Consider the following 26,169-nt stretch of genomic DNA (forward strand, 5'->3'; position numbering starts at 1 on the left):
GTATCAAACTACATGCAAATCAATTTTTTTTCTTCATACATTTGACCAGATTCAAAGCTGACATTAAGTACTATTTCAACGCCGTTACAAGTGATTCCACTAAAATGTTGAGCTTGATAACTAATAAAAGACAAACATAACTGTGCAATAAGACAGTAAAAGTGACGTCAAGTGAGAACACTGCACTGATTACAGCACTCATAGCTGAGGTAGTCAAACATGCTTGGCATGCACATAATTGATTCCACCAGAGAGGCATGCTGACAACAGTTAGAGAAGTGTTGTTGGTGTTACATCAACATAGCTTAGCATGCAGTGGAAACTGTCAGCAAGGCTACCCCCCTCCTCCCTACCTCCCTGCCCCCCCCCCCCCTCCTTCCCCCCAATTCTGTGACCGATGGCATGACCAATGACTGTTGACACGCACCGATGACATGAGCAAAAACAGCAAGCTCCAGCAACTCCTTGTGTCAGTATTTCTTCTTTTGTGTATACGTGTTACAAACCAACACCCAAACATCATGCACTAAACACAAAAACAAGTGACACAATTCAGACTGTCCATTTATCTTACATATTATCTACATTACAGGTAAGGTTAAAAGCTCCATTGTGAACTTCACTGGACCCTTCAGACGAATCATTTAATGTGACAGCTCAGTTCAGTCCTGGAGTGTAGCATTTTCCCAGCAGGAAACAAGATCAGGACTTGCAGGGTGTATGCAAAATCCACAGCACACAACTTCCAAAGGTGAATACTATAAAAAGAAATTTCCCAAGCCTGGCAATATTCTACTCACATTGATCTGCACGTTCAAAGGATAAAGGGAGAAAAAAAAATAAAGAGGAAAAATAAGAACACAATGCAACAATGACTGACATTATGTGTTAGTAAGCCATTATTCCTGACAACAGGCCGTGCAAAATCAGGCAATGCCAGCACTGAAGAGCAAAAAAACGAAGGAGAGAGATAGAGAATCATCATCTGCCAGTGAGAAAACCCTGCTGGTCCTGCTTCTTGATGCTTACAATATCTGGTCAGCCTTCCAAGAGTGATAACTTTACCTACAGCTACAGAAAATTCTGATCAACACTGAAGCTGCAGTAAGCAAAAGGTCTCACGAAGGTAAGTAACAAATGGGCAAATGACCCGTATACAATGTTAATTTTTAAAAGACATCTTGGCAGGCATAAATGAGACTACTGACAAGATACGCTTTATTTTAGTCTTCAGCCTTGAACATTTACGTTTTATAGTGCCTGGAACACAGTAAACTCAATGAAATTGTTGCTAGTCTCCTGGCATTTCGCAAAGCCTAGTTAACAAATTTTATACGAGCAGCTGATTTTGCTTGTGCAGAACAAAACGAAAATGCAAAGCAGTGGCAGACATACCAGCAGAAGGCAGCATAGAAAGTAACGTGAGGCAGCAGCAAATTGGAGTAAGTGCTCAACAAGTGGGCAGACCAAGAACCTTTTAATTAGATGGCCGCATTTATGAAAATGAAAGTGTGAAGCACAGCCACAGTGAAGGACGGCCAACAATTAGCCCTAACAGCCAAAGCATAAGACGAGACGAGAGTAGCATGTCGAAAAAACATCTGCAGGATGTTTCGATGACCCCAAAGCTGCAGCATGGAAAGAACCGACGCAAATTGAGACTGAGAATGCAGTAGAACTGTGCAACGCGTGCCCGCATCAACTCGGTATGGATTTGTGCGTGCCGTGTCGATACCATCTTAAAAGACCAGTGCCACATCTCAATCTTGCACTTAGCATAGCAGCATTGGTTAAAAAAAAGAAAAGAAGAAGAAGCCCGCACAACGACAGCCTGATGCAGACAGTTTACCGCACTGAGTGCAAAGTGGATGTCCACTATCGCCCAACTTGCAGCATGCCAGATTGAAAAGAAGGCACAGGTACCATGCAAACAAACATGCCACGGAAACAGGCACAGCTCAGTTCACTTATAACAATAATCCACAAGTCAAGAAATCCAACCATTACAACTGCACGCTGGTGTTTCTCCTAGGCCGATTCTACAAACGTTCAACACACTACAATGTAGCAGTCGAAGCCCACTGTCATATGTCGCTGAACACAATTTACTGCCACCAATCTTTCTTCTAGGTACAAAAATCACCAGTTTCAATTCTTCAGAGCTCACCGATGTAAATCTGCAAACCTGGTCAATCAATTGATCAATTTATTGGGAGAAATTCCCATTAATCGGGATAATATTTTAACTGATGCTCAGCCCTACTTGCAGCAAACTAATTCCAAGCTTTCTTGACTGATTCCCATTGTCATGATGTGGTACAAGTGGTACTGTTATGAGTGGACTGCACTGTACTGTATACATGCAGGATGCAAGGAACAAAATGCAATGAGCACAATGACAAGTGGGAAGCTCAGGCACACGCAAGCAAAGGATTGCTAGTCACACAAGAGAGGGTAGCCGGGCAAACTGAGAAGATTATAACTTTGATGGTTCCCCACCTTTTGTTGGGGTCCGACAGGATCTCAAGGAGGTTGTTCATCTTGCTGAGCTCTTTCTTGCGATCTGTTAAAATGAAGGAATAGACAAAAATTTTGCAAGGTCTGGCACGAGTGTACGCTTTAATAAAAGAGCTCATCGCAGCCAGAACACTCGCAGACAAGTTTCCATGGCAATGACAGGAAAGCTAGAGTGGCAGGGTTTCAGCACAAGTATTACCGTGCCGAGTAGTTGGGCTTTAAACCTGATTTCCTAGCACTCCTGACACAAAGGATGAATATCAAGTTGAACTGGATTAGTAAATTGTCCTTCTGCTATAGCAAAATAAGCACATTCACCATAAGAAGAGGCTTGTAAGCTAGCTATGAGACAAAAATTATACATGGGTGGAAAACCTCTGTGGGTGCACCGACTCACAAGGACATGAGAGGTTTTGACAGCGCCTACTAGGACCTAGTATAACTGCTTTTCGATAAACAAGGACCATGTTGCAGTCTAAAGGGGTCAAAGACTACATGTGGCAAGTTTCTAGAGCTTTTGCTGTGCCAGAAATGGCCCGAAATATGAGAAACTACTACTACATTGAAATCTGAGATGTCACTCTGACGTAGCGACACTGATGTTTTAGTTTAAAGTTAAAGCTAACCAAAGTTCGGCCTTCGTCTTCTACAGTAATAATCAAAACACTGCCACCAAATTAATAAAGATATGGCTTTGAAACAATACTCTAACATCCTAAACTGACTTAGAGTTGAGTCGCATTTAGTGTCCCTTCAAGGCGTACACAAGGTTTGTCAACTTTTCTCCATAGTTTTGTGCAGATGGTGTTACAGCCAAACTGTGACGTAGTGAACATCGGTATACAGTAGGCTTCAGTTAATTTGTAACTTCCGTAAATTTGTAACAATAGGCTTCCGTTAAAGCGTTTCTCATTGACATTAGTATTTAATAAACATGAAATATAACAAAGGTATTTTTGCATTGAAGGCAACTTCATCATAACTAGTTGAGACTATATTTAGAGAGAAATGGCAAATGAAACACAGTACGTGCCTTCGTCCTTGTCGATGCGTGCAATCATCCTTCGCAGTGGGTCGATGTACTTAGACAGCTGCTTCAGCTTCTCCAGGTACGCTTGGTCATCCGTCTGGGTACGTGCTGCAGGACTGGGCGTGGCACCTCCAACATTGCCTGGGCAAGCCACATAATTTGTCAGTCATTTGAGTGCGAGTGGGAAAGAGCATTCTGCTGGGGAGAGGCCTGTGACCAGTAGTCAGACCTCAGATAACTCTATTTAGTTTACTTGTGGCATCCATTCTTGTGTACTATTCATTTATATACACACACACAAAACTGAGGAAGACATTGATACGTTTCCAAGCCATCGATTTTGATTAACCAGAAAAGAGACAACGTAGAAAGTCATTGCTTATTTTAATTTGTGCCTAGCTAACATATAAAAGGCTGTACAGACCAGCCTGGCATAGCATACTTTACAATTTTTTTTTTATACACAGCTATTATTTTAGCCAGATTGCCAAAAGGACAGCGAGAGTAATAAGGCACTGTGGGAGAAGCATGCCCCACTTTCCTACATTATTTATTCATTCTGGGTTTTTTTTTTTTTTTTTTTTTTTTACATACTGCAGCCTTAGTTGGGGCTATGGCAGGAGTGGGGAATTGTACAATTGTGCAGCATACAAACGGTAATTATCAAACAGTAATTATCAGATCATCATCATCATCACACTTATTTTATGTCCACTGCACGGTGAAGGCTTTTCTAAGCTATCTCCGATTACCTCTGTCTTGCACTAGTTGATACGATCAATTACCACATTGTCGCAGCTCTGACTTTCTCAAGCCTGTTATCACCATGCTCACTTCGGAGATTGCGGCAGCCATGTGCGGAAGTGCTTGATTGAACACGCATTTCTTGCACTACATTTCAGTACAGTCAGCGAGTGCCTGCCACAGTCTAAAATTTCACACGCAGTGGTGTCTCTCAAGCCTTTTGACAACAGTCGCACTGTTCTCATTCAAGCGTCGCTGTGGTCTGCTGTGCAGTCTTCAAAACAGCCAATGAGCTTTCTGAGCTCTGACTGGCAAACAAGCGAGTCAGCTTATCAGGCAAATCAGCTCTTCTTGCTTTGCAGCTGCTTGCATGAAGTGAACTGCAGCAATTGCATGCTGATAAAACATGAGCACTGCCTGTAAACGTTAACTTTAAGGCAACGTGGAACACATTCAGTTCAAATCAACCAGAAGTAGATAACCTCTTGTCACTACACGACTGTTTCCTGAGGAGGTGGGAAATAGCCATGGCCACAGAGAATAAACGTTGGGGGAGAGCGCCATGGTTTGAGAGGAAGGTAATGTTTAACACCTTGTATCTCATTTAATATAGAGTACAGACATAATATTGTTACGGAGAAAGCATACCATGACAGACCACTCTGTGTTTGGACCGTATTCTTGGGTGCAACAAACATCGTTTCAGGGGCCTTTTAGGACTCCTCTGGCCCTCGACTCATTTAGTGTAACAGCAGCACGCGCTAGCAAGCAGACCCCATCAACTTCTCAAGAGTAACCCCCTTCATGATGCTCAATATGCTGTTTTCATTTACTACGGTATTGCCTGCTATGGCCTCTGAAATATGTGCGCAGATTCTGCCACTACTCTCAGAGTCTGGGTGGTGCACAAAACCTTTCACAAATCCCGAAGTCTGTTTGCTGCACAATAGCTCAGCAGTTAAGTGCATCCAGCTCTCAACTCCATGTTGCAACAGTGTCATGAGTTCAATCCACCAGTAGCAGCACCGGGCAATGATATTGTTTCCTTTACCATACAGTGAAAGTCTGGCTGAGAGCGAGGAAGTTGCCTGACGAGGATGCTGGAAAATGGAAAAGATGGACAACCATAGCAAACCCAGATTCGAGCTTTGAACTGCTGTCACAATAAAATGCTGCTTGTTAAGGGCGGTGTGGAAGGGAACTGACCATAACTGTCATGCTTAATGAGACACTAAAGGAAAATACTAAGTTGAGTTAGACTGATAGCTTATCTGTTTAGAAGTCTATCATTGTTTTCTGCGCACCCATATACAGCTTTGCTGTGCAGAAAATTACCCCCAAAAGTCCCTGCTGCCGCACCTCCATTTAAATCGAAATGCCAAAACTGAGGACGTGACGTAACCTCCAGGTCACCTTCTCCTCTGCCGCTTTCTGTGAATCAGTCACTGCTCTCTCAACTTGCATCGGCAGCATTCCTCGAACCACGCGCCTCGGCTCGCTCTAGAGTCAGGGCCAATATTTTGCCTCCCACTTCCCTCCCCACTCCCTCTCTCACTGCGTGCAGTGCAGGCAGGTGGCAACAGGTGGCACCACTGCGATTTTCCATTTTTCATCATTTTCTCGCTTACAAAAAGCTCTGTTCTCGCTACAAATGACGAATTCATTGTTACAGAAGCCTAGTCTTTCAATCTAGCTCGACTTGGTGTCTTCCTTTAGTGCCCCTTCAAGGTAGGCACCTGAACTATTTCCCAGCAGAAAGGGACCCTTTGGCACATGACACTCTCAGGTGGCTCCCTCGCAAGCAAATACAGACAAAAGCATGAGGCTGCTTCGGTTTAGTGACCTCACAGGAATCACCACATTCAGCACAAAGTTCAGCATTTGTGGCTGATTTTGCAGTGAGCCCATGTAGCGCGTTGGTGCACGAGGGTAAATAACTTGATTTCAGCTCAAGATAGACAACCATGAAGGACTAAAGACTACCTGTATGGTGATCTCTATTCCCTTGCAATTGTCTGTTTCATGCTGAAATCTAGTTACTTAACCCTTGCAAGCTTTGTCGAATGCCAAGAGTCCAACCAACGCTTGAACGGCATTTACCTGGTGTGCTCAAAGTGCTGCCTGGTGATGGAGCTCCTACGGTGCCAGGCGTGCGGCCCATAAAGCTTCCCGCAGGCGAAGGCACAACCTGTGACGACGACGGGCTGGGAGCGTAGCCGCCGGCTGGCGACTGCACCATCTGACTGCAAGGCAGATATGACTCGTTGATTAAAAACTCCCCAACTCCAACCTTCGCTCCGACTCATTCACTATGACAGCCTAATAGAGCCCTGCCCTCATGCAATGTTGAGCATTTCTTGTTCAATTTTCTCCTATGGTATGCAAATTTTGCCCAACAGGCATTGAGAGGCACTGATGGGCGTTGATGGGCACTGAAGTAGCATCATCATCAGCTGTCTCGCTGATGAATAGAATGAATGAATTAATTAATGAATTCTGCAGTTTTACGTGCCACAACCATGATTTGATTGTGAGGCACGCTGTAGGGGGGGACTCCAGATTAATTTTAACCACCAGGGGATCTTTATTGTGCCCCAAAGCACAGGACATGAGCCTTTTTGCATTTCGCCCTCATCAAAATGCAGCCGCCGCGGCCAGGATTTGATCCCGCGACCTCGTGTGTAGTAGCGCAACACGATGGCCGCTAAGCCACCATAGTGGGTTGATGACAACCACGCAAACAGCCATCCCGAGTGGGCATTCGACCATTGCCTGGGCTGGCCGTCGCCATTGTTACTCAGTGCATCATCGCATCTGCGCTTTTTAATAAATCTGGCCGCAGTCGCCTTCATGACAACCTCCACAGCCACCAGTTTGTTTATCATTTCTTTATTTAAATACTCTTTACGCTGTTACGGCATTACAGAAAGGAGTGATAAATTCAAATCATGTGTAAGAGGGTAGTCTTTAAGAAAGTATGATCTGGATTTCTGGTGCTGTAATTGGTAAACATAGTTAATCATGTAATTAAATGTGTATAAAACGACAGATTGTTATCAATATGGACAAAACTTACTCATAGGAACTGAAAAATGACTAAAGGGAATAAAGAGGAGTAGTACTGTAAGACATAGTATTGCAAGACATTGTTTTACACATTAGTTTCCTAGTGCTCTGTCTTTTTTCATCTCATTCATTGAGATAAGGGTGCAAAGCAAAAATGCCCGTGCACCATGGTTCAGGTGCACATTAAAGAACCCCAGATGGTCAAAAAAATAATCCACAGCCCTCCAGTATAACGTCTCTCATAACCCACTATTCATTTTCAGGATGTTAAACCCCGTAATTAAATTTTTTTTAGATTCATAATAATTTTTTTTAGATTCCTAACAAGCCACAGCAACATATGGTGCAACAGAAGTTTCACTATGCCTGCTGTAAAGCACTCTGGTAGTTGCAGTTCTTTAGCGAGCTGATGAGCAGCTACAGTGAGCAGCGTGTTGTATTTGTAACATGACAAAATTGCTTATCCTTTAAGATCAAAAAGCAGGCAGGTAAGAGTTAAAAAAAAAAAAATCTACAATATGATTGGAAGCCAACTTGATGAAGATGCCCTGAAAAAAGATCGACAATTGCATTTGTTTTCAGCAATCCTCACAGTATTTGTTTGCTTGTCTGTTTGCTTGTTTATGCTACTTTCAGGGCCATCAGGCATTAGAGAGGAAAATGGTTACAGAGCAACAAGAAATAAAATGACCAGTTACAGCAACAAATCAGTGTATGACAATAAGGCTCTTAGATATACAATATTAGCTGCAATTAGTTTGCAAGTATAGCAAATATCAAGTGTAAGTGGTAAGCACAAGTAAAACGAAATTTGCAGAAAGTTGCCTTGAACCCAAGTACAGTGAGAAAGCAGTGAGTACTACTGCCATCATGGAGCCAGCCAGGCCACTGTACATGCACTCTGAGCGTGGCAAGATCAGTCTATTCTTGCACATGATATGACCAACAACTGCACCCAACAGCTCGCATCAGGTTCCAACAGTTTGTGGGAACCCTCGGGTCCCGTGACCGCCGCACGCGCAGCGAACGTCGCAGCAGACGCATGCGCGCCAGAGAGAGTTGGGAGAGGGGAAACTTTCCTTCCGCGGGCGGCGCACGGGAATCGCAAGCGCTAGCAGCGCCGCCGGGTGGGTCACGTGAGATCCCGTGGACATCGCCCGGGTCTCTTTGATCCTCAGCAAGCGGCGATGGCGGAAGTCTCCGCCGCCGCTCCCGTATTCCCGCACGTGGTTAGTCAACTGCGTTCTTGCCGCGGCAAACGCCACGGCCCCCCCCCGTATTCCCCAGTTGGTAAGTCGGAAGCCCTTCTTTACCTAGTGTATTATTCTCTTCGAGGGAACCCTCAGCGATGTCAACTATAGCTAGCTGGCCTGCTCGAAGTGTTAGTTGGAGTCGTAATAAATGCTTTCCGAGTGTACACGTGGTTGTCGTCTATTGTTCCGAGGTTGTCCTCGAGCTTGTATCGGACCGCGGTTGATTCGCAGGCATGCGCCAACCGCGGGGCTCGGTGTGTCGAGGCAGAGCGCAGTGGGCATCCCCCCCATATCCCGACAAGTTAAAGCAGCCATCTTTCAGAGCCGTCACACATCGTATTGCACACAGTATGCTGATTAACCATCAGTCTGCTGATTAACTTGCCCAAATTGTAATTCTCCTTGCCTCTGAAGGAAGTGTTTACTTTACCTTGGCACGCTGTTTGGCAGGGACGGCCCTCCAGCCGGTGATGGCACGGGGCCCTGATTGCTTCCAGGCCCTTGACTGGAAACCTGTTATCAGTCAAAGACAGAGACAATCTAACTTTCAATTCTTTAGAGTAACAACATGTGAAAAGATGGTGTCCAAACATGCAATCACTGAATGTCACCAACAGATTCTCAGGTGTTCCTGGCACCTGGCTGCAGATATTGTTAGCTTGGTGCGCGAAATGCCACTGAGTGCTTTAGTGTTTCACTCGCTGCCATCCATACATCTGATGCCTAAAATTTCATGCCAAGGAACAAACTTGTTATGTAGCTCAGCTTGTGAATAGGATGCTCTACCTGACACCAAGCAGTGAAAAACCACATTAAAGCAGAAGCATGGCCTCCAAGAGGCAAAAGTGTGAAGCATCACCTGTTGTGCAGATGTCACACTCCCATCTCTGAGGGCATGCAAAACTGCTGCACTTGCAGAACGCACTTGTGACAAACATGATAATTCCAAGGAAAGTGGCTGTCACATCAGTAATAAGTTACGCTTAGGGCTCCGTGTTTTCGGATAAATACGAAAAAATCCGATAAACACTCGCCGGTAAAATTTTTGACAATTTGGATTTATCCGATAAACTCCGATTTTAACGGCCAATATGACCCTGTTCCGTTCTATATCGAAAGGGCGTGTTCTAATCAGTCATTGATACATCGGCCGGTTTGGCCGATATAAAATTTACCTCACATCAACAGTATCTCGTAGACCACACCCATCGCACATTTAACAAAGGGCTTGTTGCGTACAGAGAGAGAGACCTGTGACCACTCAACGACTGTCGCCGAAAATCATGGATACTACGCTGCTGTCGCTGAAAAGTGGAGCCAGACAGTTTAGAGGAACCTTTTCGATGCACACCATGGACTACACCAGTGAATCGTTTTGACATAGTGTTCAAATTGTGAATCTAATTGTGAAGCATGAGTTACCCGCGCGTCCAAAACCTATGTGCCGATTTTTGAGTCAGTGTTTCTTGAAACTGACAACATGAGCCAACTCATGAGTGATTTTGCGAACTATCAAAGCTAATTAATCAGTAACATTGTTGAACCCCTGTCGCTTGGAGACTTCACACTGTCCAGTGGCCAGTGCTTTCGGACTGCGCACCGAGTTTTTCATAGCGCAAGCGTTGAAAGGGCATTTTCAAAGCTGAGAATCATCAATCGAAAGGAGCGTGCTTCCATCAGTGACAGCAACCTCGTAATGTATGATGGCATCCATTACAACAAGCCTTAAGGTTGTAATGCGCATAAACGTATATAGGTGTTTTGTATTCAAGTATTTGTGTTTGTGCGTTTATGTGTTTGTGTGTTCAAACCTTCCAGACAACAAAAATACGCTTCGTGTGTTCTGATGTTTTTGTGTTCAGATATCATTTCATCTAAGATTTCGGAGTATTGAGAATAATGCAAAATTTAACTCTGAATTTCGGACGATTGCGAATTTATAAGAAATAAACTCCGATAAACTCCGAATTTCTGCCAGAAAATGAACTCCGAAAAACATTCTCCGAATTTCAAGAATGATAAACTCCGAAAACACGGAGCCCTAGTTATGCTGGACTTAAGTTTAAAAACACGAAAAAATAATGATAATACACGTAGCTGGGTGCGGCAGTTGAAAAAAACCACTTCTTAATTACAAGAAGTGGGTAGTGGTTACCTGGTTTTGCACCAGGACCGTATTTTCTAGCCATCCATTCTATTTTCCATTCTTTTCTCCCTTTCTCACTGGCCCTGCTGCAGCTTGTACGACATCACACTGCGTGCCAAGTGTCTTGATTCAAGCGATAACAGTGGCGCGATAGCTTCCCAAGTCAGAGACAGAGCAGCATTCGAGCCAATGGCAATGGGCAAAAATAATAAAAAATGAGATGGATTGTTAGAAAACACAGTCTTTGTAAATGCACACAACAACCTTTCCATAGTTGCTCAGCTGGTGCACTTGCCTACATGCACCGGTTTGTCACCGTCAATCGAGGAGCACACATTGATTGCCATTAGTTAAGGTTCTCCGACGCTACTATACCCTACACAGTGCCCCGGTAGCTTCGGTGCTGCCTATGTGGTGCAGCGGCACCATACAGCATTAAGTTTATTGTGGCACCAGTGCCACGAACCACACGCAAGACGAAGAGACCTCCTTGTCTTCTCCCCATTTTCTCTTTGAGTTGCTGACCAGCCAATAACACGAGTGCTAAGGTGCTACAAGAAGTTGGTTTTTTTTTTCTTTATTGTTTTCTTTTTTTCATATCCTTTCCCATTTGTTCTCACGTGCACTACAGAGGGTATGCAGCAGCGGCACTTACAGGAGCTACACTAGCAGCAGTGGGTACAGCCAGCTGAGATGCCACCACTGACGTCGGCGGTGCTTGACTTTGAAACTGGCTCGGCACAGTGCTTGCTTGCTGTGGTGCCTGCATGAAAGGATGAAAGAGCCACGAGTCAAGTTGCCCACACTGTACCTGCCAAATAAACGATCGTTGCTGCCCCGATAGGGTACTTAGTGAAGTTAAATTTCTAACTTTCTCGAATGCAATAAAATTCGTCGAACATGCTCAACATTCAGCAGCAACAAGAAAAAAAGAAAAAAAAAAGAAACAAAGAAGAAAAACAAGTAACTTTCATATTCGCAAAGAATTAGCAAAATACTTTGGGATATGTAGGTGCACGTCACTCTTACAGAGTGCAGTATAAATTGCACTTTGCCAGCTACTCTGATGCTTTCGTGATCACCCATCATGAATTAAAGAGATAGACTCAGGCACCTTTTGCCTCCTTAGATAACTTACTGTACAAAGCAGTTAACCCCGAATAGTTTTTTGGCTCACTTCATTCAAATTGAAGCAAAGGAACACATTCGCATTTGGCGGGTATAACAAACAATTTTTTTATGAAGGCATGACGACAAAAACAAAGATATCAATACGATAACGGTGGCATGATACCAATGACGACTACAGATGATGACAACAATGAAGATGGCCGAACGATGATAACAGTATGATGAGAATGGCACGACCACAACAATGATGATGACGTCAGCGGCACAACAGTACGATGATGGTATCATAACAACCGCGATAATGGCATTGACAACAACGCTGGCAGTATGACGACAATGGCATGCCAACGATGACCTCACCATCATGACGACGATGGCACAACGACAAAAGTGTGACAAGAATGACATGACATCGACAACAGCCTGACGATGACACTTCATTGATTGTATGAATATTACACCACAGCACTGCACAAGAACGTTACATCAACAGTGTTTTGCTAACACTCAATTTTATAGGACACCACGACTTTGTGCAACCTGAGAGCTGGAAGAAAAGATGAGAATGAGAAAGATGAAAAGAGGAGTGGGTCCAAGGATGAACTGACACACAAATTGCAGTAGTATAGGTAATTCTGCTTAAGGCTAGAACATAGCAGCTAGCTCAAGTGACAACGATGAAGCTTCCCATCTAAGGGGAGCAGCCCCATTGGCTGCCAGTGGGCCCTCTGAGTCTTGCAAAGGTGGTGGTCCGGTATTATACAGTCCAACTCCACTACAACGGAATTCCCACTACAATAAAGTGTTTTCGATTCCCCGTCAGGATCCCACTGGCTCCTGAAGAGCTTTTGCACTGCCAATTCAACTGATGACAGTGACATCGCGCAAGGTGGGCTGACTCCATCGCACAAGTGATCGACTTCTCTGACACTATCCGCTGTTTTCTTGGCGCTCATGACGACGATGGATGCAATGAAGGTCCTCATCGACTACGAGCAACCCATTCCGCCATTGCTGGGGTGAGACCAGAAACAGGCAAAATGACATTACTTAAAATTAAGTGCTGTCAGCGATATTTTTTAAAAACCTTTCTTTGCTTGTTGCTCAGTTTCAAGCCAATGGTGCCGTCCGCAGTGGTGGGCCGATCCCAGAGATAGTGTAGTCTACAGTTGCCATGGATATGATATCATACCAGTGGGCATGTGCCATCGTCGCCACACCATTTCATGCCATCTTCGTCATATAGTCATCGTCATACAGTTGTCGTCATGCCATCTCACCATCGTCGCCATCTGATTCTCATCATACAGTCTTTGTTAAGCCGTTGTCGTCATCAAGCCGTTTTTGTCATGCCCTTGTCATCATACAGGCATCGTCACGCCATCATACCGCCTTCATCATTTCATCGACATAATTCCTCCTTTGCCATTCCACCGTAATCATGCTGCCACCATTCAATCATCATTATGACTCTGTTATCATGCCATCATCGTCATTCATTCATTGTCATACCACCGTTGTGATGCTGTCATGGTGATATCATTGTTGTCATCTAATTCTTGTCATACCGTCATCTTCCTGCCATCGTCATCGTCCCGTTGTCCTCATGCCATCGTCAAGACACTGTCGTCGTTATAGTATCCTTCATCATTTCAGAATTGTCATCTCGATGTCATCATGAAGTCGTCGTCTTAGTTCCTTTGGCTGCACCAGGCTGTATGCTTAGAAAGCCAGCGAATGCTTAGGCATCAAAAAGGAGCGTAGTACATTAAACGAGGAGGGAGAATACACATTTAATTTTGGAACAGTATCCCGGGTGGGATAGTCTAGGTGGGAGGTCTCCTCCATTCCAGGAACCCTCTGACCTCCACTGCCTCCTTGACCCTGGTGACGAGGCTCGTTGTTCCAGGTCCTTGGAAACAAGCTTGGCCTCCCACGTTTCGATGAGGTCTTCGCTTTCTCTGACCTTCACTGCCTCCTTGACCCTGGAGACGAGGCGTCGTTGTTGTTCCAGGTCCTTGGAGACAAACTTGGCCTCCCACGTTTCGATGAGGTCTTCGCTTTCTTGTCTGGCGTTACAGTCTTTTGGTGAGGGCAATGCGCCTGTGTTTAGGTGCCATGGGCACTCAAGGGTCAGGTGCGCCAAGGTGTCCGGTACGCCGCAAATTGGAATGCAAGGTGTACCCACCACCTCACCCAAGATTAAACAAAGAAGAAAGCACCACACTCAGAAGACTGCAAAGTAACACTTACATCCACGGCATACTCATGCATAGAATCCACCTGACACTACATCAAACGAGAACACTATAAAACATCCATTATACCGAAATGTCATGGGAGAAGAGGGACCTACAGACCCCCAAGTGATTTGACGAACTCGAGATCAGGAGCAAAAATGCCTAGCCCACACTACAGCTAAGGCTTAAACATTCGTGTTACATACTTGTAACCGTCCTGAAAGTTTGGCTTTCTTTTTTTTTTTTTCAAGTGCATTTTTGTAACAACAAAATTCCCACTGTAATGAAATTTATCAACACAGAGTGAATCTCGTTGTAGCAAGATCCAACTGGTAATGCAGTCAGATTGCACTTACTATAGTGTACATTAAAAACTAGAGAGCCTACACACTGTTATCTGATCACAGAGAAGCACAGAAAACCGCACCTAGCAACAAGCATGGCAATAACAAGGTGATTGCAATCTGTGTCTGTGCTTTTAAGCTTGATCTCTGCACATGCAAACAAATTCTGTGTGCTGCCTCAGCAAGAGCCATTGATTCTTGCAAGATGTTTTAATATTTTCCCATACTTCTTGTCTGACGTATTCCTGCCACGAATGTTTGCTGCATCCACCACTGGCCAAGGTATGCACAGATTCGTACCCTGCAGAGCAATGCTGTGTACATCAAGAGAGTTTGCTGTAGGGCTGGTTGGTACATTGTTTCTAGAACAGAAACAGTGCAAAATAATGGAACCTATTTTTTTTATCCCATTAGTTTTTGCTGTTTTCATTTTCTGGGCTGAGTAAATTCACTTCTCTGGCCACGTGACATGTCATGTAGTTTCATTGTAATGTGCACGCTCGTGGCTGCACTGCACAGACATCTAACTTTCTCTTTTTTGAAATTCTGTTTCCATATGGAAAAGAGAAGCTCAAAACAAAAAGTGAAGGTTACTTCCTTTGTTTTCCTGTCTGTGATCCAAGGATAGACTGTAACCTGCTGGTTGTGTGTACAAGATATTTGCGTAACGGACCTAACTGGGTAGGGACAAGCACCTTTAGTCCCCAGCTCATAGATTTTGTTTTCTACTTATCCTTTTTTCACCTAATACCTTTACTGTATATGAAACAGGGGAGACGAAGAAAGGAACGCATTACTTGAAACAAAGTGAAATTAAGACAAACCTGGAGGGTGTCTGGCCCCCCTTTTACAAGCACTTGCAAGAGAGCCACTATTATGCAGGAATTCGTTGGGCCTTTGATTCTATTTAATTTCTTATCACCCGTTGCAGCAAGTGAGGTGAAGCTAGTGATAACGAAGGCTTGGCATAATGCTAGCCAATGATGAAGCGTAAGAAGAACAGAAAAATGAAAAGGATCAATACACAATATGACCTCAGGTTTCACTCGGTGCTGAATGCTGGGAGTAGCTTGCGCACATAGCAGCCTGCGATACCTACCACTGAGACATTGGGCACAGGTCCCTGGGGCCGCAGCTTCTGCATGGTGATGGGCACGCAGTTGTTCATCATCTGCGGCTGCTGAGGTCGCATCTGGCCCTGCAGCTGGTTCTGCAGTTGGCCCTGAAGCTGCCCTTGAAGCTGGCCCTGAAGTTGACCTTGAAGTTGACCCTGTAGCTGTCCCTGTAGCTGACCCTGAAGCTGACCCTGTAACTGCCCTTGCAGCTGGCCCTGAAGGGGGTTCTGCAGCTGCCCCTGCAGTTGACCCTGAACAAGAGACAGGAACGCACCACCATATCAGCATGATGCCTGAACAGCAAGATCTGGGAGAGCAGAGCAGGTCACTTTAACCTTTCAAGTGCCACGCCCGAGTCAACTCGTCCGGGTGATTGAGCACACCCCTGACAATGCTTGAGTAAAGCCGTGCCACAATGTTCATTCACTCCCTGCCTTTCTCTAGATAATTAAAAAACATGAAATGGCCATGTACCAACCTTCACAGAATTCAGTTCAACTGAAAGTGCATGGCAGCTCTTGTTTGTACATGAAAGGCATTGCGATAAAGCTTACCTGTCATATACAGTGTAGACCGCTTATAACGTAAGTCGCCGGAGTCGCAAATATCCGCACTATAAGTGGTACCGTACTATACCCAAAACAACTATTTTGTTGCGATAACAGACACTCGAGGCGCATTTCTGCCGCCGCTGTCACCATGCTCTAGGTTCCGTATTCGCTTACTAAATAAATAGCGCGCAGAAGCAAACATGAACACATCTCGCTCATTGACCACGGAAACGAATTGTCAAAACGCTTGAGCGATGAAGCGCGGCGAGCAAATTGACCTTCGTGCTATCATGCCTCTCGCTTCAACGCGACCTATAAGCGGTGAAAACACGGCACGCAGCGGACACCGTCACAGATTGCTTTCAAGATAGGGCCAAGGCGATCATATCGCCGAAGTGGATCATCGCAGATTACGTCCTGCTTTGGTCCACTGAAACCGTTCCACATTTCTTTGCTGGCGAAAATCCTCTCCTTCTGTTTGCGCCAGTCCCGAACGCAAGTTTCGGATTCTCCGCACACATGTCACTTTCCTTTTAAATGCGGCATCGTGATGAACTCAGTACTTCATGCTGATAGAGCAAACGCAGAGAACGTGAAGACAGACGGTAAGACAGACGGTATACTGTTGCCTAAGCACGTGTACTGCAGCACATGGAGGAAGCCACGGTAGCTAGGCTCGAGAGTAGCTAGGCTCAACGCACGTGCGAGGAGGTCATTTTGAAATGCCGACGGCTATATGGTAACGCAGATTTAAGGTCGTACTCTATTATAACGCGCACGCAATTTTTGGACCTGTTTTATCGAAAAAAAATGTGCGTTAGATTCGAGTAAGTACGGTATTGGTGGCTTGAGGGGAGCGTTTGCCGTCTAGGTTGACTGCCGAACTTCCAGGCAGCCGCACTGTAACCGGTATTTCGTGTCTTGCAACTGCACTATAAGCGATGCGCGTATGGCGTATGCATAGAGTGCTATGGGAAAATTAACGGGAGTCTGAAAAGACCGTATTATATCCGGTCCTGCACTATAAGCGGTTACGTAATAAGTGGTCTATACCGTATCAGGCAGTGTAGCTAGCGTCCATCTCACAGATTGCGTCTTGTTTTATGATACGGGGAATGGCTCAAGAAGTTTTTGAATGGTGCAGAAATTTAAGAGCATCTTACGATTTCTGAATCAGAGGATTCCAATATTGACTACGAGTTCTGTTCAAGCGACAATGCTAGTGACGAAGAGGTCAAAACAGTAACCCTTTTGGGCACCAATTAATTCGGTTGACTGAAAGCTTTCTTTCACTGCATTTCTTGCATCTTCAGAATCATAAAAAGTGTACAGCTGCAGAATAGATTAAGACTTTTCAATTTTTAGTTAGTCTTGTCGAGTTTACAGTATGTGGACTCCATGCAAAAACTCACTACAGGTACATTACGTATGAGAACATCAACTATTTAAAGTCTAGCAGGCTTGAAAAGCACTTATCCAAGAGCTTGAAAATTAAGCCTGGTGCAACACACTGTGAAAAACAATGAAAGAAGTGAAACTGCGCAAAAAGCTCACAACCGTCTACCTTCCCATTTGTTTGACTAAAAAATTTTGCACCCATTATTCAAACTTGCAGCCCAATTCCAATAAGAACACCTTCAAGATGTATGCAACACATCTTAAATAAGATTACTTTCAACAATGCTTTTGCTGTTGATGCACTATCTTGGCATACACAATTGTGTACACAGTGCCTGAAAGAGGTAATTAGCATAATTATTATTTTTGTTTGAATACTGAGATCTTAAAACTTCGTAAAGTGTTCAGCAACATATAACAGATAAATGGTACTTGAATTTAAAGCCGGCTAATGTGTTAGTCAGAAATATAATTTGGTGCACTCTAGAACACTTCTGGTATATGTTCAGCAGATACGCTCGAAACGCCTGGATTAAAAGGGGGCTAAGGACGTGAATTCGCAAGTGAGGTCCTGTGTGTGTGGGCCTTATTCCTTTCATGTTCTTTTCTTTTCACAGCTTAGCACAAGTCTAATTTCCAGACATCATCTTCACTTAGATTCGTCACACATACTATATGGCAAGGACACTAATACTACTCGAACAGGAGGCCTCAAGGCTCACTTGGATGGTGCATAACGCAGCAAATGAATAATGCATAGTTAGGCTTCAGCATTTTCAGTTCGAACTGAAAGTAACTAAAAAAAAGGGGGGTGCAGAATTTTTTTTCAGGAATTTGCTTCTAACTGAAAAAGGTAAGTGAAAGCACATTTATCAGAGAGTTAAGGCAGCGTTCGGCGCACAGCCGCAAGCCTACATGCACGCCGATGCTGCGATGCTGCTCAAGCTATCATTGCTTTTTTTTTTTTTTTTAAAGCAGAGCTTTCTTTATAAACTATTCCGCATTTCTTTTCATAGAATTTTGTCTTGTCGAGTAGGACTCAGGGGGAGGTCTCAGCAGAAGCTCATCAAAAAAATAAAAAATAGAGACCACAAAAGTGTACACAATGTAGCTTCCACGACAAATGTGAATTTCTGCTGCATTAACGCATGGCACTTCTAATTTAATGGATCGCTGTGTAGGCTGCAAAAGCTGCTACATATTGAAACAATTAATTCAAAACTACGTGCCCAGGATTCGTGGTAATTCGGCTTTCTTCAAAAATCCAGAGTCCCATCAACTTTTGCGGCCGACTGTACTGCATTGACTGATACAATGGAACATATTAAGAGAAAATAAATTAAGGCTGGCTTTGTGCATTTCTTCACTGACATCATCCATGTGACATCGCAAGAAAATTTACAGCACAGATGATCACAGTATCCCAAACTAGTATCCCGGTGAACTTTGCATGACGTAGCTATAATCAATGCACACACTCAATGATCATGTTATGCAAGTGGTAATCCTTCATTTTTAGAAAAACTGGAGGCCACGTTACAGGCACTAACCTGGAGTTGGCCCTGCAGCGGGTTTTGCAGTTGCCCCTGAAGTTGATTTTGAAGTTGTCCTTGGAGTTGACCCTGAAGTTGTCCTTGGAGCTGATTCTGAAGTTGTCCTTGCATAGGTCCTTGCTGAGCCTGTGATGCCATCATCATGTTGCCAACCTGCATCACTGAACATGAAAGACGATGGGAGCATGAGACACAAAAACATTGAAAGAAAAGGGGGGGGGATCTACAAATTGGCGTCATTCACCCAAGCACAGTATGCTACATAAATTTTGATATAATCGATTTCCAGGTCATGACAGGCCAGGATTAAACTCGACAAAAGCCCCTGGGCAGAGAATCAAAGGCTGCGTTAGAGACGCCTACGACGCTCCCTTGACTTTCAATAGGGAGTTGGTGCTGCTACACTAGTGAGGATCCCAACCCTGGGAGCTATACTCGCATGCAACTTTCTGCGCTAATGAAGAGGAAGCTAAGGAGACGAAGCACACGTGTGGCAGCGCTTATGCAAATAGTCCCACAGTCTCATTCGTGTTTGCCCAAGCTGGGGAAGATGAACATCTAGCTTACTACAGGATTTACATTAAATCAAGACATAAAATACACCACTCAGTATTATTTTTCAGTAGTCTTTTTTTATTTCCTCTATTGCCTTTAGGCAAATGTGAAACTACTGCAAGTAGCACTTGACCCCAATTCAGCATCTGCTCGGACAAATCGAAACAGAAAACCCTGTCAGCTTCTGTCGGACTATTTGGCACAGCAAAACATGCGCAGAAGCTATGCCTCTGTAGTCCCCATTCGATGCCACATAAAGCTATCCATAACTGCAGCTTACTCTTCCACGATGTGAATGTACTCTTGCCCGCTTAACCCCTCTGAACGGTGGGCGAAAGTGGCATCCTTCTTAAATCAAACAACTGTTTATTCACACAATGTATACAACAGATACACAGATGTGTGAGTAATTATTTTTTCACATACTATCAAGGCCCAAAGACATTACAGAAAGGACAACGGTGAAATACAAAAACAAAATGCAGCAAGCCTATTTACAAAAGGCATGCTGTGCAGTGGTCTAGAAGTTGTTTGTGTCAATAAAGAGCGCGATCAATGCGGAAAGACGATTTCAGTCCACACTTGACCTAGGCATGAAGGAGTCACTGTAAAGGCTTGTACGGCACACTGGCACTCGAACTTTCAGTCTGTGGTCATTGGGTGACAAAGTATAATATGGAGGGGCACAAACGGCGTCTTTTAACCCATTGGCTACCAAATATTATGCACGTCGCGGGGCCCTCCATACGGATTATTATTGCCACATACGGGCAACTACACGATTTCCACTATATACTATACGCTAAAAAACATAAAAAATCTAACCTTCGCAGTCATGGACAGTTTTGATCAGGTATAATTTAAATTAAATTATAAAATTAAATTTTTGCACCAACCATACCTCCAGCCCGGCAAATCATAGGCTTTGGCAATATGGCCCCTGCTGTTGGGTCGGCGATTCACCGGCTTTGCTAGCCAATGGGCTAAAAGAGGGTTGAAATGAAAAACTTTGCGAAAAGTGCAGAGAAAGGAACACTTCAGCGTGACAAAAGATCATTATACAAAGGAGGTAACATAGCAGAAGGCTGCAAAGGGACCTCCTCTTACTGAATACAAAAACTTATACCCCAGTCAGACAAGCAAATTTAGTGACACTTCGATGAGAGCACTTTGCCTCACTGAGTGTCACTACAGGAAGGTCTTGCTAGACTGCAAAATGAAGTGTCATTTGGGATTTATGACCAGACAATCTATGAAACCATACGGCGTCAAATGATTCATAGCATTTTTGTAATTTAGGAACAGTTACTATATTATTACGAAAAGAGATTCTTTTTTATAAGACGCTTTGCAATAAAAACAAATACTATAATCTCGTTAACACGTCGACTAATCGGTTTGAGCCCATACAAGGAAGCAGCATATCCAAAATCTAGACAATCACAATGACGAACTATTTGTCGGGTGCCGGAAATATTATGTTTCAAGCTTGTTTTTCGAGCATTAACTTGGTCTTCGAAACAAGGTTTATTCACTCAAGCTTGTTTTGGATTCACTAATGTCCCCAGAAAGCTAATAACACTTTAAATCATACAAAACTGGTCTTAGAATTAAGGCTGATGCCGCGTTGAGTATTTTCTTCATTTTTCTTGATGCACTGCCATCGAGGCTACACTCTGACGTACTCACTTCTCTTTTCTGAAGCGAGTTTGTCGAACACACTCGCTGGCAAGTGCACTCCACAGCAAGTGTCACTAAACCTCTCCGTCTGACAGCCTGGGAATGACACTAACAGCAAAGTGCACTCACCTGAAGTGTCACTAAATTTGCCCGTGTGAGTGTGGTATTAGTGCAAGGAGGATGAAGATGGTGATGAAATGGGCGACATTTCATCATCATCATCATCGTGTCGTGACTGTCATCATAAACGTATGTCACTGTAATTCCAATAAATATGGCCAAATAACTTCTCTGGCACTTGGTACACCGGGAAACCAACTCACAGCGTGGCTGCTGCATGGCGAGCGGGTTGAGCCCTGGTCCGCCCTGGGATGGCTGGGAGCCGTCCATGAGCTGGCCCGGTGCAGGCTGTCCGGGGGGCCCCGCGCCCCCGGCGCTGGCCCCGCCTTGCGTGGCCATGGAGCGCAGCGCCATCATGGGGTCCGTGGGGGGTTGGCCACCGGCACCTGCACCGCCGGCACCCGTGGGCACCACGCCGCCGGGGCCGCCACCCCCAGCAGCGCCACCTGGCGGCTGTACGCCGCCCTGTTGGGGTGGGCCGCCCATCACCCCGCCGTTGGGGGCCATGTTAGCCTGGGGAGCCTTCTTCGAGTCTGCGCAAGTCACAGAAGAAAAAAGAACGGTGCTGTGAGCGGACACAGGCGCTGTCGATGGATTGTGTTTCATCACTAGAAAGCAGCAGCGCATTACGATCGTCACGAAGTCCCAATCAAGGCCAATTAGGCAACGGGCCTGGCACCGACTTATGAACGTGCGTATAGGGAACCGGCTTGTACCGTGCGCCGGGTTCATACCCGCACAACCGTCCGTTTGTGGCGTACGTAGAGTGAATCTTGTTGTGAAAGAAAGGTTAAGGTTAAGGATTAAAATGGGATCTATAGGGAGCTGGCGACTGCCGTTAATTATGTACGGACATTAACCAAGGTCTCCCTTGCTCAGAAAACGTGCACCCAAAAGGCGAAGCATCGATTGCGACAGCAAATTAGCAGACAGCTATACGAAGTAAGGATAGCAGCTTTACCAGCCGTGTATATACTTGTATACATTCGCTTACTAACTAAATCAACAAGCACGGTGTCACGCATGCACAAGCAAACATGAACATATCTCACTCGTCGACTGCGCACACTCGCTGTCAAAACGCTGGAGTGAGGAAGCGCGGCGGCAGCTGCGAACGAATTGACCTTCGTGTTGCCTCTCGCTTCAACGCGAACTAAGACGCGAGAACAAGGAGCACACGATGCTATCGGCACTCGGCCCACTCTATACCCATCGCAGATAGATTTCAAGATAAAAGTCCGCGCGGCCGTGCCATACGCAGCCGCCAAGGGAGCTTAACGCCCCCCCCCCCCCCCCCGGTGCCTTGCACACGACGCAAGACGGCGCGCTTCCTCCCCGCTTCCCTACCTTGCGCGCGCAAGATTGAGCCACCATCATCGGCTCTCACTTTAGTGCGCTTTCACTCACACATACAGCATACGGCGCGCGGCGACGATGTTATCGCCCTTGAACTTTATACGGAACACCACGGCGACGACGACGACGGCTGAAATTCGCCTGGGGTGTTCATATAATTGCTATCGCAATAAAATATTCTGCTGCTGAACAAACGTTTGGAGGGCGGAATAATCAACATCATCTAGGACGTGATCCCAACGCTCAGCGCAAGATCGGTTTTGCATTCCCACACCGTCAGAGTGCGGCTGCCGTGGCGGAGGCACCACCAAATCTGCGAACACATGCTCGGCAGCAGAGCGTACCGAGGCGGTTTCTTAGTGTTTATCACCACAAGAAATACCGCGCGGTTGGCCCGCTCAATCGCATGCTCAGTTCCCGCAATCACACATTACGCCTAAGCAGCGACGCGCGCGGTAACGCGTCCTATTCAGGCGTTCTCCAGGCTCGCGGAAGCGAATTGAGCCACGTGCCTGCATAGCGAAGTCGTTAGGAGTCGTTCTCGAGTTTCATTGCTGCCAGGAGTCGCTTATTAATGACGTCGTGGTTGTGAAATTAAGAGGAATAAGTGTAGTCACGCGCGGGTCAGGCATACAAGGCCGCGGACTGTACACTCCGACGGATAGCAGCTAGTCTATTACTATTCAAGTGATGCCGCGAAGAGTCTCCAGAGTAATCCTTCATTAGCAGTTATCAGCTTGACACGCCGTATCGCACATCTTTCTTTCTTTCGTGCAGATGGTAGAACAAATGCTGGTGCAAAGGGAAGGCAAACGCAATCGACGGCAGGAAATAATCTGAGAGAGTACGAGGTAAACCCAAGACAATTACGCAAGAAATGCTTGGCATTATGAAAAACTTGGAGGACGCTTAAGCTTCGCCTTTAAGAGTGGAACGTGGTAGCATCCAAAGAACCCCGACTGCTTCTCACGCTTCCCGGCCACTGCAGATTATGTAGCCGTAATGGTTACCGGGAAACGCTGGCGGCGAACGCTATGCACGAAAGCGAGCTTTCTGGTATAAACGCGGCGTCTTTCGTGGGCCGACCCCAGAGGTAGTGCACATCCGCGCCAAAAAAAAAAAAAAAGGAATACGTCATTTTCAGGTTTCTGTTATTGTTTCGCACTTTTAATATTTCAGTCAGAGAACATTTAACATAAAAGGCATGCGCTGTCGGCGTTTTGGTTCTTGACATTTGTTTGTGGGCTGTCATTCTCAAAATTCCGAGAAATAACTCTGTCAAGAATGTAAGACAATGTATGAGCAACTTTAATTATAGAATGGTGTGGCAATATAACCAGCTAATGCCACATGTCGTATAGCAAGGCGTGGCATATACATATACCTAAATATATACGGGAATTTTCGCGCACGGGACGCCGGACGCCGACACCGGGTTTTCTGCGGCACGGAGCCCTTTTTAACGCTGTCGCGTTGAAACACGCCTTGACGCCAGCGGCCGCGGTGAGAAAAGCCCACACAGCGAAACGAGAACGACGAGCACGGCATCCGAGATCGGGAGGCGCGCTCGTCCCCCATCGCGGAGGCCATGCTACGGGAGACCAGTTTCACTACGACGCTAGAGAGAGAGAGAGAGCAGTCCATTCACAGCGTGCATCTCGCTCGCGGCGGCAAACGAGGGGTTGCTGTCCTCCCAGAGGTGACCGCCTTGGGGTCCGTCTTAAGAGGAAGAGAACTACTTTTTTTTTCTTTTTTTTTTTTTTTTTAAGCGACGTGCCTCTGCCCCACGAAGACGAGTCAGGCACGCGTCTTTATCGGTAGTACCACCCACAGGCTGCAGCGGCGAGCAAGCAAGCAAGCAAGCCAACAAGCAAGGCAGCGCCGACACTCCCACCGGTTCTACACACGCTAATGGTCCAGTTGCGACACGCAAGGACGACCACCAGCCTACCCTCTCAGCAGAGCTGCGGCCCGCGACAAGTCGATTACTATACGGCCGCGTCGCGACCCCAGCAACATCGTCGAACGACGGCCGGCAGCCATTAACAACTTCGGATAGCGTGGGCACGGCTCTGGATACGCACTTGCATCGGCGTGTCGCAAGCGAGCTGCAGCCAACCTTCCACGACCCCCGCCCCACTAGAACCGTGGAACGTCGAACCTTTGCAAAATGTTAGCTTGTCTGTATATATGGTCAGGGAGAAAGGGGATAGGGGGGGGGGGGGGGGGGGGGGGGGCTATACACATTTATCTGTGAAGTCTGTAGATTGCCTAGGTGCATTTTATATAGTATCAAGCTGCTTCTAACTTTGAGACAGTCCACGGACTTACGTTGTCTTATAGTCCTTAGACAGCTAGTACATAATTATGACCATAAGCCATAGTCTGTACTATGACTATGGATTGTCGATGGGACGCACATTTACAAATTATGCGCAGATACGATTAAGAAACTAATAGAGACGCAATAGGTCTCCGTACGGTGTCCGAATGTTTCTTCATAACGCTTGTGGACAAATGGAACTACTAGACAAAAGCTCGGTCACAGAACTATCCCTCCCTACATCATATTCTCTAACATGTAGCCAGCAAATGCTAGGTTTACAACACCAAACAAAACTACAAAATTTCTTTTTTTTTCTTTCTTTCTTGGTTATCGTTCTTTTCGGACTTCGCCTCCGCATATCGATGGAGGCGAAATGCAAAAACGCCCGTGTGCTTTCGTCGTAGTGCACGTTAAAGAACCCCAGGTGGTCAAAATTAATCCGGAGCCCTCCACTACGGCGTGCCTCATAATCAGAACTGATTTTGGCACGTAAAACCCCAGAAAGAAGGACTTCACTTGTTCATACGTTGAATACGCGTTCCAAAGTTGTAACTCGGCATGCAAAACGCAGCTAACGAGCGAACACCAGCTATAGAGGAAACGTCTGCTTGTCAAATGTTCAACAATATTATAACATGCAAACGTTTAGTCATTAGACGCTGATCGAAACTCCACTACGTGGCCAAGCTAGCGCAGTGCGTTTTCTTCTTCTTTTATTTTTTATTAAGGTGCAATATCTCTGCAAGGATCGCAGAGCAGTAATCACGAGGCAGCCATAATGCCGCACACAGAATTTGATATTTGCCAACCTTTCCCTGCTTTCTGCTAGACTATAACAGTATACTACTATAGTTATTAGGATTTTTGTTCTTTCTAATCAAGCACTTCTACGAAATCAGCGAGGAACTGGCTAGCACACACTTCTTCTTTTTTTTTTTTTTTTTTTTCGGGCCTGTGCGCTTATCACGGCTGCGGCGTCGACTGGCACGTTCCCGGCTCGGAAAAAAAAAAACCCCAAGAACGAAAAAGCCACGCAAGAGCCGA

The 26,169-nt window shown here is 45.4% G+C and overlaps 1 protein-coding gene across 4 annotated transcripts in view; it reads right to left on the reverse strand.

The window, feature by feature from the left end:
- Positions 1-26,169, reverse strand: part of LOC119446432 (mediator of RNA polymerase II transcription subunit 15) — a 127,838-nt gene that overhangs the window by 7,939 nt on the left and 93,730 nt on the right. For all 4 annotated transcript variants that reach the window (XM_037710861.2, XM_037710863.2, XM_049664138.1 and 1 more), the window contains 8 exons: positions 21,647-21,976; positions 19,086-19,249; positions 15,571-15,837; positions 11,412-11,519; positions 9,041-9,123; positions 6,392-6,534; positions 3,551-3,688; positions 2,500-2,563 (listed from right to left, as the gene is read on the reverse strand). In XM_037710861.2, coding sequence (XP_037566789.1) covers positions 2,500-2,563; positions 3,551-3,688; positions 6,392-6,534; positions 9,041-9,123; positions 11,412-11,519; positions 15,571-15,837; positions 19,086-19,249; positions 21,647-21,976 — 1,297 coding nt within the window. The remainder of the gene's footprint in view (positions 1-2,499; positions 2,564-3,550; positions 3,689-6,391; positions 6,535-9,040; positions 9,124-11,411; positions 11,520-15,570; positions 15,838-19,085; positions 19,250-21,646; positions 21,977-26,169) is intronic.

The sequence above is a fragment of the Dermacentor silvarum genome, chromosome 3 (genome assembly GCF_013339745.2).
Source record: "Dermacentor silvarum isolate Dsil-2018 chromosome 3, BIME_Dsil_1.4, whole genome shotgun sequence".
NCBI lineage: Eukaryota > Metazoa > Arthropoda > Arachnida > Ixodida > Ixodidae > Dermacentor > Dermacentor silvarum.